The sequence below is a fragment of the Hemibagrus wyckioides genome, linkage group LG07 (genome assembly GCF_019097595.1).
Source record: "Hemibagrus wyckioides isolate EC202008001 linkage group LG07, SWU_Hwy_1.0, whole genome shotgun sequence".
Classification (NCBI taxonomy): Eukaryota; Metazoa; Chordata; class Actinopteri; order Siluriformes; family Bagridae; genus Hemibagrus; species Hemibagrus wyckioides.
The window spans coordinates 16,805,906-16,820,545 of NC_080716.1; the positions used below are offsets into that span (position 1 = coordinate 16,805,906).

Sequence of the window (14,640 nt, forward strand, 5' to 3'; positions counted from 1 at the left end):
GTATAAATGGTCTGAAAATAATTTTCCATGGCTGACCAATTGTACAAATAAAAAATTTTACGAGTAAAATTTGTGAATCTTTATTATTTTAGTAATTTACTAAGGGTAATAACAAAAACAAATAAAAACAATTAACTTATTAAAATGCCTAGATCAACAAAACTCCTGAAACTCATTAGCTAAAATCATATATTAATGTTATCACTGACAATAAAAATTCATATGAGTTTAACATAAAAAATTTGTGAGCAAAACATTAACTCAATTTCTTTCTAACTAATAAGTTAAAATCTACAAGAAACTACTCAAAGTTTTTAGTATAAGTATATTGTTTACGTATTACATGCCTTATCTAATTATTATCTAAAACATTACAGACAAAAATGTTTAGACTAATATTTTTTTTTTATACTTTTGACTTATACTTTGTTATTATATTGAATAAAAAGTATTAATTTACAGCCATAGAGACATTTAAAGAGACTGAAAACTGTACCTTCTGGGATTATAAAATGCCAAGATTTTAGTTACCTATTTACTCCAGGTTGGAATGGATGTTTGCTGAGGTGCTACACCATTTGAGCAAGGTTTGAAGTATGAGCTTGTTTTTAGGCATTCAGCCTTAATCTTTAAGCAAGAAAAGCAGAATTCAACATTGCAGCGATTACATATTATATTCTTACACCCTGATCTGTCATGCTCTATCAGTTTTCCACATGTAGGACAAGCTCGCAGTGAGGGACATACTATATCTTCAACTTGAGGAAGGGTTATATTCTCACATTTTAACAGCTTCTCAACGTTGTGATTAACACAGTTGCTGTTTTCACACTTGTCTGAGCGAGGTGCTGGTCCTTTCCAGGTCTTCAAACACTGCCAGCAGAACTCATACCTCTTACCGTTATCAGCTGTACAGATGGTGCAACGTACACACAGATCGGTCAAATCCTTCCTGTCAATATATGAACTGCAACCAGGGCACTTAAACAAGAGCAGAAAGATAAGTATAATTTAATAATAATTTAATTTAATATTTATATATATATATATATATATATATATATATATATATATAAATAACTCAAAATACTATTATCACTCTAACTAGTATCCTGGAGGGAGATCAGAATTCACATGTGATTATTTGAAAAGGCAAAAGCTATTGTCAGTTATAAATATATAATATATATAGTTAATCTTAGTACCTGCAGATCTGGGAACATCTACCAAGCATTGTGTAACTTGCTTTCAGTTCTTCTGGGAGTTTTTGAACCCAGGATTTTTCAGTAACTTTTTTTAAACTTGTCCTTGAGTGTTATGAATGTAGTGCCATACATTTACATAATTCATACCACTATCAAGGAATGATATCACTATGTATTAGCTGTAAAGCACTTACTGGGTTGTATTCACAGTACTTAGCTGCTGCTAGTTCAGCCATAGTCTCCTCAAAGTAATTCTGCTCCTCTTGAGTCAGTAAAGCAATCCTCCGGATCTCTACGTACTTCCACTCGGTCCCACACTTATTAATTGTTCCATTTTTTAGAGCTGGACACAGGAACTTGTACTGGGCCTAGATGCATAAAACCAAGATAAAGTTGTGCAGCTCTAATCTCTAGTAAAAGTGACAGTATATATTTATTTTTTGTTAGATAGATAGATAGATAGATAGATAGATAGATAGATAAATAGATAGATAGATAGATAGATAGATAGATAGATAGATAGATAGATAGATAGATAGATAGATAGATAGATAGATAGATTGATATACTTTATTGATCTTCAAAATTCTTTGAATTTTGAATGTTGAATCTTGAATGGTCAGCAACAATGTAAAGAACAAAAACATTTTTTTTAAATGTATTAACCTGCATTATTTGGTCATTAGAAAACATGTTTGAGCATTAAACAAACCAATTTGCATCATTATAAATATACCAGGTGTAGCAGTTTTCTTCAGCAATGGCTGTAAACACACCTGATCCAGAAGACTGCGACAGTAGGCTGTGAGGGATTCAGATGTGACAGCATGGCCACAGGGCATTTCTATCCTCTGAGTGTTAGGATCATCATCAAGGGCTAAGTAGATAAATAATAGTACATAGGAGATAGTGCTAAAATATATCATCAGGAACAAATCAATCACATGTTTATACACATGCTAACATACAGCTGGTGACACTGGTCTCTGTATGCATTCCTACAAACAAATAAAAGTTGCTGTTTTTGTTTTTTGGTTGTTTTTTTTAAAGAAAAAAGAAAGTTTCTTTTAGATTACAAGAAGGCTAGAAAACATTATGTATACACTTCAAACATTTGTGATCATTTTCAGTTTTATTAATAAGTAAGATAACGGTGTAGTGGCACATGTAGCAAGGATTACATTCATCAGCTAAAACAGCAGTTTTTTCTAGCTTCTAGCATTTATAAATTATACAGTATGTGTATATTTAATTATCATCAGCATGTACAGTAAGTGAATTTTGTGTAAAAGAGTTGAAGAGCATCTATTAATCTTAAGTCTATAAATGTTATGTCTCAGTATCAGAAACAAAAAAGTGCTCTTTTGCCACTTCTAATTATTTCCTTATTAATTAGATCAGTTGGATGGTATGGCCTTCCTGTCTCTTTCACGGGTTTCTTTCTCAATCGATAAAGAAAATAGACTTCCTCAAACCAAATTGTAAGATTCATGTATACAACCATCTTGCAAATCTAAATTCATTAAGGATTAACATACATATTACATGTGACCTCACTTCTTCTAATGGAAATAATTTAACAAGAGGAGATTATGAGCTCAAGAAGTGACACGAATTAACACACTTCCATGTATCTTACACCCAATTTTTCATAACAAAATTAAAAATAAACCGCTCTACTGAGTAATGATGATAATATAGTAATCTTACTTATGTCATCCGGTCGATCAACAAACCTAAGTCTGATGTCGTTAGGATCGTGACACATATCTTGTTCCATCTTTGTCAGATCACAGCTCTGTTCCCTGCTTTGTAGTTTGACTTTCATTTTCTCTGAAATACTCAAGACAGCTTGTAAAGGCAGGGCGGAGCCTCTGGATCACATGTACATACTGGCATTTGTGAACAAAGTATTTTTAAAAGCTCTAAGACATGTCATATTAAAAGCACAGTGAAGTATGTAGGTGCAGAGAAAAGGAAATGCATAAGGACTAGATTGAGGCTTTACAGGAAAACCAGGTTTGTAACGCAGAAGCAAAAGTAAACTTATCCAAGACAAGCAAACACAATTTGTGGCTGCTCAGTTACAAACAAACAAACAAAAAAAGCAGACAGACAAATAAATAAATAAACAAGCAAATAGATAGATAGATAATAAATAAATAAATAAATAAATAAATAAATAAATAAATAAATAAATAAATAAATAAATAAATAAATAAAAATGTCTGAAAAAAACAAAGTATGTGCTAGATACTAGCAGACAAGGTAAAAAAAATTACCTAGTACATACATCAAATTACCATAAATAAAAAAAACAGTATGTAACTTTCATTTTTACTCTCCTAATATGTAAAAATACACATTGTTACTGTAAAATTAACAGTAAAATGCCATAACTTCATAAACAAGTAATAACCCTAAAATCCAATGGTGGGCTGTCAGGGCCAGCAAGACCTTCTCTGCTGGCCTAAACAGCAGTGATCTGAATCACTGACTTGCATTTTAATATATTTAATATATTTTTCCATGAATGTGTTTTAAATTATTCCCAGTAGTCTATTCTCTACATTTCATAGCTTCTCTCTGTGAGGAAGCGCTGGAGGTGGAAGTGTTGGAATCCATAAGCAGATTTATTGAACAATCACAGTAGGCAAAAACATGGTCAAAAAAATGAAGCAAAACAGGTCAAACCAGGAAATCAGAGAAGCAGAGACAAATCCAAATCGCTAGGCAAAAATCACAAGAATGAGGTTACAAAAACTAGGTCAAACATAGAATCCACAGATGACAATGAAGAGTAAGGCTTAATATGAACACACGTGATCGACACTTCGCATTGAATGAAGTGAGCATGTCTCTTTTATGTGTGTGGGAACCGGAAGTGTGTGATTAGAATTTGGAGGAGGGCTCTCTCTGGCATTCAGCCTCCCCATGTGACGTGACAGAGCCAACCCCCCCCCCCACCCCCCACCCCTCTAGGAACACCTCCTGGTGTCCGATGACATGGCCGACCTCTCGAACGGGGAGTGGGCTTATCTGGATGGGTGTGAAGGAACTCCTCTATCAGTGAGGGGTCCAGAATGTCAGAGGCATCAACCCAAGAGCGTTCCTCTGGGCTGTAACCTTCCCAGTCCACCAAGTACTGTAGCTGATTCCTGACCCTGCGTGAGTTCAAGAGAGCATTCACCTTGTATGCGGGTGCCCCATCAATGTCCAGTGGGGGAGGAGGCTCGAGGACCAAGGAGGAGTCTGGGCGTGTTCCGCGATAAGGCTTAAGAAGCGAAGCATGAAATGAGGGTGAAATGTGGTAAGTGGAAGGGAGCTGAAGGCGGTAGGTGATGGGAGTTACCTGACGTGTAATTTTGAAAGGACTGATGAATCTTGGGCTAAGCTTATGGCAGGGGAGACATAGTTTCAAGTTCTTTGTGGAAAGCCAAACCAGCTGTCCTACCCTGTACGTGGGGTGTTGGTGTCTGTGTCGGTTGGCCTGGGCACTCTGTCTCCGGACTGCCCTTTGAAGATGAACATGTGTTCGTTCACAGGTCTCCTGACTCCTCCTAGCCCAGTCATCCACCGCAGGGTTATCCAATGGTTCTTCTGACCAGGGAAAGAGTGGTGGTTGGTACCTGAGAATGCACTGGAAAGGTGTCAGGCCCATGGATGACTGTGTCAGTGATTTCTGTGCATATTCTGCCCAGGGGATGAATTCACTCCAGCCGTGTTGATTTCTGCTGCAGTAGGAATGGAGGAATCTGCCTATTTCCTGATTAAGCCTTTCTACCTGTCCGTTAGATTGGGAGTGATAACTGGATGTGAGGCTCACATTAATTCCCAGTCTGCTGCAGAAGGCTTGTCATACTTGAGAAGTGAATTGCGTTCCCCGGTCAGACACAATATCCTCCGGTAGCCCAAAGTTCCGGAAGACAAATATTGCCATGGCAGTTTCCTTTGCTGTGGGAAGACACTTGAGGAGAATCAGTTTACATGCTTTGGAGAATCGGTCAATGATAACTAGGATAGTGGTAAAACCCCTTGACTTCGGGAGGTTGGTGATAAAGTCTACAGAGATGTGAGACCAAGGACACTGTGGAATGGGTAGGGGTTGCAGCAGTCTCTGGTAACTGTCGGCTGGTGCTAACTTGAGTGCATGTGTCACAGGACTTGACCTATTCTTTGCGTTGATCAGTGAGGATCAGGAAAGGGTGACGAGCTCCCTCTAACTAGTGACGCCATTCCTCAAGAGCCTCCTTCATAGCTAATAATTCTCTGTTGCCCACAGTGTAGTTTGTCTCTGCCGTGGTCAGCTTCCTTGAGTAAAAGGCACAGGGGTGTAGCTTACCAGGGGTCCCATGATGTTGAGAGAGCACTGCCCCGATACCACAGCTTGATGTGTCGACCTCCAGCACAAATGGGAGGTCCAGGTCAGGATGACAAAGAACAGGGGCTGTGGTGAAGCTGTTTTTCAGTTTACTAAATGCTTCTCGGGCAGAATCAGTCCAACTAAGTTTCTTGGGTTTGTTCTTAAGAAGTGACATTAGGCAACTGGTTATGATGCTGTAGTTCCTGATAAACCGTCTGTAGAAGTTGGCGAACCCCAGAAAGCATTGTAATTCTTTGATAGTGGCTGGTTCTGGCCACTCTGTGACAGCTTTGACCTTGGCTAGATCCATCTCCACCCGTGTGGAGGACAGGACATACCCCAGGAAAGTGATGGTATGTCTGTGATATTCACATTTCTCCAGTTTTACGTAGAGGAGGTTCTGCAGTTGGGGCTGTAGTCATCACGGACATGTTGGATGTGGGCTTCGATGGGAATCTGAGTATATCAAGATGTCGTCAATGTAAGCAATAACGTAGCGATTGAGCACATCACGAAAGATCTCGTTAATGAAGGACTGGAAAATTGCCGGGGCATTAGTTAATCCGTATGGCATGACAAGGTACTCGTAGTGTCCATTACTGGTATGAAAGGCCGTTTTCCATTTATCCCCCTCCTTGATCCTGATCAGGTTGTAAGCACTTCGTAGATCTAGCTTAGTGAAAATCTTGGCCCCACGTAATTGTTCCAAGGCTGCCGGGACAAGAGGTAGGGGATACGGATAGCAAACAGTAATAGCATTAAGGCCCCTGTAATCGATGCATGGGCAGAGGCTGCCATCTTTCTTTTCAAGTAAGAAGAAGCCAGCTGCTGCTGGTGAGGTGGAGGGACAGATGTAACCTACAGCAAGAGTTTCCTCGACATATTCCTCCATGGGCTGGCTCTCTGGTAGGAATAACAGGCAGATCTGGCTCTTGGGCAGCATAGTATTGTGTAGAAGATCGATAGCACAGTCCCAGGGGCAATGAGGTGGAAGATGAGTGGTTCTCTCTTTGCTGAACACCTCCCTCAAGTCTTTGTATTCCCTGGTTTCAATGGTTGTGGGACTTTCAACGGAGGTTGTGAGGCATGAGCGTGGCATGGATCTGTGAAAGCAGGTTTGGATGCATTGAGGAGGCCAGTTCTTGAGTTCTCCTTCCCTCAATGAGATCACAGGGTCATGACGCTGTAGCCATGGAAGGCCCAAGAAGATAGGGTCGGTGGGAGAAGATATGAGGTAAAGGTGTGTTTTTCCAGGTGAAATAATATATATAGATATTATATTATATCTATATAATATGTATAGATATAATAGATATCCTCCTCCTATGGGTTGATCATTGACGGCCGTCACTCGTAGTGGTAGAGTGCAGAGTATGGTTGGGAGACTTAACTTCTCAACAAGATCTTGGTCGATGAGGTTGATGGCCGTCCCGGAATCTATGAGCACTGAGACAGGTACAGTATCAGGAACATGGCATATCACAGCAGGTAGAGGCACTCTGAACATAAGATTACTTGTGCTCACCTGGGGTTTGGAAGGACATTCGGGGCATCGGTACACCTGGTGGCCGGGTTGTCCGCAGTAGTAGCAGAGTTGTTGTATACGCTTCTGGCACTCTGCTTCAGATACGCGGGTACAGCCTAGTTGCATGGGCTCACCGCTACTCTCTCGTGGGTCAGGGGCATCGAAGTGGTGACTTGGTTGCAAGCGAGCGCATAGGTTATGCTGGTGTTGGCACCTCAGATTATCCAGACAAATCGCCATGGTAATGAACTGAGAGAGGGTCATGTCGTCATCCCTGCATGCCATGTCAGCCTGTAATGCGGGTTGTAGGCCTTCCCTGAACACCACTAGCAGAGATGTTTCATTCCAGCCAGATTGCGCTGCTAGGGTGCAGAACTTAATGGCGTACTGTAATCTGCAGCAGACTGATTACCTTGACGTAGTTCCAAGAGCTGAACCGAAATGTCCTTCCCACCCTCTGGGTATTCAAATACCTTACGCAGCAGACTAGCAAAGTAATTAGCTGAGGTTTTCACTTGTGGGTCACTATCCCATACGGTGGAAGCCCAATCGAGTGCCTTTCCAGTAAGCAAAGAGAGAATGAAAGCGCACCTGGTGTGATCTGTACCATAGAGATCCAGCTGATGCACGCAGTAGTTATCACACTGCCGAAGGAAGCCCTGACAGCATTCAGCAGAAGAGTCGAATTATTCCGGTAGCGCCATGCACGGTGCTTCGCGTGATGTTGGCGTTGGAGTTGCTGGAGCTGCGGAAGCTGCAGGAGCTGCAGATTTAGGCTGAGGATTAGCATTCTGAAGCACGCTGCAACTTGCTCCTGATAAGCACGGATAATCAGGCCTTGACTAACAATGATGGATTGTAAATCTGCTGGATTCATAGGTGGTGAAGTATCCTGTGAGGAAGCACTGGAGGAGGAAGTGTTGGAATCCATAAGCAGATTTATTGAACAATCACAGCAGGCAAAAACGTAGTCAAAAAACGAAGCAAAACAGGTGATTTCCAGGTAAAACCAGGAAATCAGAGAAGCAGGGACAAATCCAAATCGCTAGGCAAAAATCACAAGAACGAGGTCACAAAAACTAGGTCAAACACAGAATCCACAGATAACAATGAAGAGTAAGGCTTGGTATGAACACACATGATCGATACTTGCAATACTTACGATGCGTTGAATCAAGTGAGCATTTCTCTTTGATGTGTGTGGGAACCGGAAGTGCGTAGTTAGAATTCGGGGGAGGGCTCTCTCTGGCGTTCAGCCTCCCCATGTGACATGACACTCTCTTGGTTGTGCTGCTTCCAGTAGTGTATATTTATGATGAGTATTTATCCAATCATATTTCAGCCAGTGGCTGACATCATGTGTTGCCAGAGTGAAAGAAATCTGCTTTAAGGCCTTCAGAATCAATAGTGCAGGCGCCCATAGCTTAAAATAAGTGGCAATGAAATTGTTACATTAACCAATCAGATTTCGAGTTGGCATCACTGGGAACATCTAGCAGGCATACGATTACGTCAGTAATTTCCAGTTCTTTGATTGGATAATTGAAGTAGTCAGAGGCAGCGAACCACAGAAACTAAATAAAATATATACATATTTTAACTCACAATGCTTGACAGAGGAGAAGAAATCGATTTGGTCGCAGACCTCCTTACAAATGCATCTTCAAGGCAGACTGTAATAAAATCGACTATTCCTTGTGAGGTGTGAAATACCCTAGCCTAATTTCTTTTTTACTTTGCTATTTAACGGTTGATTAGTATCTATTGCTATGGCATCATAATGATGGTATAGAGGTGGATTAATTCAGGAAGGACACCGGTGAAGGCCTAGGTGTGAAATACACGGCCCGCCACTGCTAAAATCAAAGATATCTCTCTAAATTACAAATTTTGCTGATATGTTTATTTAATTTTACAATATGAAACTTTTCACCATTCAGCAAAAACATACCTTAATTTCTACAGAAACAAGATGTTAAAAATATGGAATGTGTTTGTTAAATTAGGTTGATTTCAAATTAAAATATGTTTAAATATGGGTTGAATCTGATAATTGTCACAAATCACCAATCTGGAACAAACTTGGAGTTTAAACCCACATGAGGGGAAGTTTATTAAACACAACAGAGAACAGGTGGAAAGAGGAAAGTGTAGGATACTCAGCCCAGCACACAGTGGCAACCAGAGAATGGAGGTAAAGGAGGCAGAAGGAACCAGGAGAAGTCCACGTTGGAGAAGGAGGTAAGTGGAGCTGGAGAAGGGAGTCGGTCAGGAGAAATGGGAGAGCTGAAGGAAAGGACTGGGAACGAACTGGAGAAAGTTAGTGGAGTTTGCTAGTAAGCGAAGCTTTATGCTAATGCTAGTAGTAGCGAGTTGGCATCTACATGTGAGACCAGACAAAGAAAAAGAGAAATCGTGAGGTTAAAACAGGGGAGTGAGCGTGCTCATGAAACAACTCGGGTTAGTGTGTGCACTGGTGAGGGGTGGAGTCCGGCTTGCCTGTGACAGAACCCCCCCCCTCCATGGCCCGCACCTGAGGGCCGAGACCCCCGGCGCCATGGTGGACATCCTCTGCTACATGGGGCGGGGCGTTCTAGATGGCAGTTGTGGAAATCCGTGAGGAGGTTGGGATCCAAGATGTCGCCCTGGGGAACCCACGACCTTTCCTCCGGACCATACCCCTCCCAGTCGACTAGGTACTCTAGATGACCACCACAATGCCGGGATCTCAGGATCTCCTTGTACATAGAGGTGTCCTCGACCACCATAGGGAGAGGGGGATCAATGGCAGCACCAGACTCTGTGGAGGGAGAAGGAGAGACAGGTGAGATGAAAGGTTTAAGAAGTGAAATGTGGGGTGAATTTTGTAGTGTGAGGAAAGCTGAAGTTCAAAGGTGACAGGATTGATCTGTTTAGTGATGAAGAATGGACCGATGAATTGGGGGCTGAGCTTCTTGCACGGCAGATGCAGTCAAATGTCCCTAGTAGAGAGCCAAACCTTTTGTCCTGGTTGGTACTGGGATGTGTCACTCCTGTGTGTGTCTGCTAGCCGCTTGTGGTGTCTTATGGTCCGCTGCAACCTCTGATGGGCTGAATTCCAGACTCTCTTGCTTTCCTGGAACCAATGTTGGACGGAGGGTACTGTGGAAGGCTCCTCTGACCAGGGGAACAGTGGTGGTTGGTACCCAAGTATGCACTGGAAGGGAGTGAGACTGGTGGTAGTCTGGCGAAGGGAGTTCTGTGCATCATCAGCCCATAGAAGGATATGGTGCCAGAAGTTCTGCTGGTTGTGGCAGAAGGTACGCAAGTATCTACTGATTTCTAGTATCTTCTAGTAACTTCTAGTATATTTCTAGTTCAGCTGACCATTAAACTGGGGGTGATATCCAGAGGTCAGGCTGACTGTCACACCTAGGTGGTGGAAGAAGGCCTTCCAGACTCAGGACATGAACTGGGGTCCCCTGTCCGAGATGATGTCCTCTGGGATCCTGAAATTTCGGAAGAGGTGCTGGAACAGACTTTCTGCAGTTTCTAAGGCTCAAGGTTTGTTCCTTGAACAAACTTGGAGTTTAAACCCCGTGAGGGGTATGTTTATTAAACAGAACGGAGAACGGGATACCTAGCCCAGCACACAGTGGCAACCAGAGAATGGAGGTAAAGAAGGCAGAAGGAACCAGGAGAAGTCCACGCTGGAGAAGGAGGTAAGTGGAGCTGGAGAAGGGAGTCAGTGAGGAGAAATGGGAGAGCTGAAGGAAAGGACTGGGAACAAACTAGTGGAGTTTGCTAGAAAATGAAGCTTTATGCTAGTGCCAGGGGCGTATCTAGGATTTGAAAACATCAGGGGCTGAGCCCGAAACATCAGGGGCTAATTAGGAAGAGGGGGTAAGCAAGAATAACATGTTTTGTAAGGGCATTTTTATGTAATATTGTTTAATAATAAACACAAATTAACACAAACAGTATGCAACTTTAGAAAATTTCATTCAATCTTTTTTCTGACTCCTCCCATCATTTCAGAGTCTTGTTACTAAAAAAGGAGTTCATTAAAGTCATTACATTTTCTCTCACACAGGTATACCATGCAATATTATCTCTTTTACAGCTTGTGTGTGAAGCAGTGCCGTGTAGATCCTTTTTTTATTACTATTATTTTACAATAATCTATATTATACGTGCACCTATTATTTCATTTCTGATTTATGCTGGCACTACATGAATTATTCTTTCTTTTTTTATTTTTTACAGATTATCTTCTCTTCTAGTTCTCTCATCTCTCATTCTCTCATCTGTCTTGCTGCTCGTATCTTGTCTACTTCATGCTCTTGGTGACTTTTCTATACTATTTCTTTGAGGGTGGGATCATCAGAGAGTATCTCGGAGACTTGAGCAAAATGGTCAATTACCATACTAGTATTTATAGTGCTGAGAATTCCTTTTTCAATAGACAGAACAGCTGAGTGATGGAGTCTGTTCTTGCCCATTGTTCACCTAAGCCATGTATGTATTTTAACTTAAATACTGTTGAATAATAGAAAGTCATGATGTTCAGACTGTAATGTCTTAGCGCTTTAACAGTTTATATTTTATTTAGATCTATCTTTAGGCTTATTTAATTTAAGACTTTTGTACGTCTTGGGTATGAAATAATAATCAAAAGGGTCCTATGTCAGGGGTTTTCAGAATCAAAGACAGTGGGCCTCCTTTTTGACACAACATACATTTGTTAGCCTACTTTTATCAACTGTGTTTACATTAAATATTAGAAGTTAGACTTTTATCTGAGTAATAAGATATTGCTGTCCCACGCAAGGGCTGTAAGGTATTTTAGTCACGTGGTGTGAAAACGGCGCTGTGCAGACCAACGGGTGTATGACATTAAAGTATCGCGAGAGCAGTTCTAGAGCATATTCCAGCGCACACTCTCGCGGTATTTTGGCTCGAGTGTGTGTGGGTGTGCGCGCGCGCGGAGAGAGATGTCAGTCAAAATTGTGTACAGTAAACGGCAACAGTGCTCAACTAAACCGATCAACATTTCATTAATTCCTTTACACCCCGGTGGCAAAATGCGGGATAAAACATTCGGAGCTAGATTAAAATCATCCGGGGCTCGAGCCTTTCAGTTTTTTGATTACATGACCTTGAGAATAATTTTTTAAATACTGTAAATGGTAGACTATAGTGCTATATATATTATGCTGATGTATGGTACTGTATTTCTAAAGTGTTAAAAAGAAAAAGAACATTAACAATATATACCGAATCTAACCGAAAACCATGACCATAGAGCTGTGATACAAACCAAACTGAGGATTGTGAACCGTTCCACCCCTGGCATTTATCCTAGCTCTAATGTCATTTTTTGTAATTAACTATTTAGTTTAGGTGAGAAGAATCTGTCACTATACTCACACACATGCCTGTTAATACAAGGTCTTAGAAATGAACATAATACAGATGTCAGTTAACATTATTCTAAATCAAGGAACACAGGGGGAACATGGGGCTGTAAAATAGCAGGACTTGAGATCACGCCTGTGTCCTGGGGAATCAGATTTAAACAAATAACAAGCAAAGATTCAGAAGAAAAAAGTTCAAATTCAGCACAGTCAAAATTTCAGTATTTAGTAACTAATGCTTTGGTGTGTGATGGGCAATTACAGTATTTGTGCACAATCTTATTATGCTTTACTAAAAAAAAACTATGAAAAAGAAATTTTACTTAGTGACTGGTCAAATAAATGAATAAAATAAATATAAAAATAAATAAAAGTTGAGCTATTGTGTTGCTGTATAACAAGTTATTGTGTTGCTGTATAACATCAGTAACGTTAATATAGACTGCTGCCCAAGAAGTACTGATTGTTAGCTTACAGTGAGGGAAAAAATATTTGATCCCCTGCTGATTTTGTACATTTCCCCACTGACAAAGAAATGATCAGTCTGTAATTTTAATGGTAGGTTTATCTGAACAGTGAGAGACAGAATAACAACAAAATAATCCAGAAAAACGCATTTCAGAAAAGTTCTACATTGATTTGCATTTTATTGAGTGAAATAAGTATTTGACCCCTTTGCAAAACATGACTTAGTACTTGGTGACAAACCCTTGTTGGCAATCACAGACGTCAGACATTTCTTGTAGTTGGCCACCAGGTTTGCACACATCTCAAGGAATTTGGGCCCACTCCTCTTTGCATCCACTACCCATTTTCAATGCCCTGGCCGAGGGAAGGAGGTTCTCACCAAAGATTTGACGGTACATGGCCCCGTCCATCGTCCTTTTGATGCGGTGTGGTTGTCCTGTCCCCTTGGCAGAAAAACACCCCCAAAGAATAATGTTTCCACCTCCATGTTTGACAGTGGGGATGGTCTTCTTGGAGTCATAGGCAGCATTCCTCCTCCTCCAAACACGGTGAGTTGAGTTGATGCCAAAGAGCTGGATTTTGGTCTCATTTGACCACATGACCTCTGAATCATTCAGATGTTCACTGGCAAACTTCAGATGAGACTGTACATGTGCTTTCTTCAGCAGGGGGACTTTGCGGACACTACTGGATTTCAGTCTTTTACGGCGTAGTGTGTTACCAATTGTTTTCTTCGTGACTATGGTCCCAGCTGCCTTGAGATCATTGACAAAATCCTCCAGTGTAATTCTGGGCTGATTCCTCGCTGTTCTCATGATCATTGAAACTCCATGAGGAGAGATCTTGCATGGAGCCCCAGACCGAGGAAGATTGACAGTCCTTTTGTGTTTCTTCCATTTGGGAATAATCGCACCAACTGTTGTCACCTTCTCACCAAGCTGCTTGGCGATGGTCATGTAGCTCATTCCAGCTTTGTGTAGGTCTACAATCTTGTCCCTGACATCCATGGACAGCTCTTTGGTCTTGGCCATGATGGAGAGTTTGGAATCTGATTGATTGCTTCCTTCTGTGGACAGGTGTCTTTCATATAGTTAAGGAGCTGAGATTAAGAGCACTCCACGAGAGTGCTCCTACTGTAATCTCAGCTCCTTACCTGTATAAAAGACACCTGGGAGCCAGAAATCTTTCTGATTGATAGGGGATCAAATACTTATTTCACTCATTAAAATGCAAATCAATGTATAACTTTTCCGAAATGCGTTTTTCTGGATTTTTTTTTTGTTATTCTGTCTCTCACTGTTCAAATACACCTACCATTAAAATTACAGACTGATCATTTCTTTGTCAGTGGGCAAACGTACAAAATCAGCAGGGGATCAAATAATTTTTTCCCTCACTGTATATACACACTATATTGCCAAAAGTTTTAGGACACCCCTACAAATCATTGAATTCAGGTGTTCCAATCACGTCCATGGCCACAGGTTTATAAAATCAAGCAGCTAGGCATACAGACAGCTTCTACAAACATTTGTGAAAGAATGGGTCACTCTGTGGAGCTAAGTGAATTCAAGTGTGGTACTGTGATAGGTTGCCACCTGTGCAATTTCCAGTCATGAAATTTCCTCACTACTAAATATTCCACAGTCAACTGTGGAATATTCATTCATTCATTCATTCAGT

The 14,640-nt window shown here is 41.0% G+C and overlaps 1 protein-coding gene across 2 annotated transcripts; it reads right to left on the minus strand.

Moving 5' to 3' along the window:
- Positions 1-52: 52 nt before the first annotated feature.
- Positions 53-3,063, minus strand: LOC131356761 (probable E3 ubiquitin-protein ligase RNF144A-A). Of its 2 annotated transcripts, none has more exons than XM_058395947.1 (4): positions 2,916-3,063; positions 1,982-2,082; positions 1,400-1,573; positions 53-981 (listed from the first exon to the last, which is right to left on the minus strand). In XM_058395947.1, the coding sequence occupies exons 1-4, from the start codon at positions 3,031-3,033 to the stop codon at positions 532-534; spliced, it is 843 nt and encodes a 280-aa protein (XP_058251930.1). In that variant the 5' UTR covers positions 3,034-3,063; the 3' UTR covers positions 53-531. The 2 variants fall into 2 exon arrangements, with proteins under 2 accessions (XP_058251930.1, XP_058251931.1); XM_058395948.1 differs by having other exon boundaries at positions 2,942-3,047.
- Between the last annotated feature and the right edge of the window lie 11,577 nt (positions 3,064-14,640).

Coding starts and splice junctions, on each gene's coding strand:
- LOC131356761 (XM_058395947.1), bottom strand. CDS start 3,033: ATGAAAGTCAAACTACAAAGCAGGGAACAGAGCTGTGATCTGACAAAG. Junction 2,083..2,915: donor TGATCGACCGGATGACATAA/GTAAGATTACTA, acceptor TTATCTACTTAG/CCCTTGATGATGATCCTAAC. Junction 982..1,399: donor AGTACTGTGAATACAACCCA/GTAAGTGCTTTA, acceptor CTCTTGTTTAAG/TGCCCTGGTTGCAGTTCATA.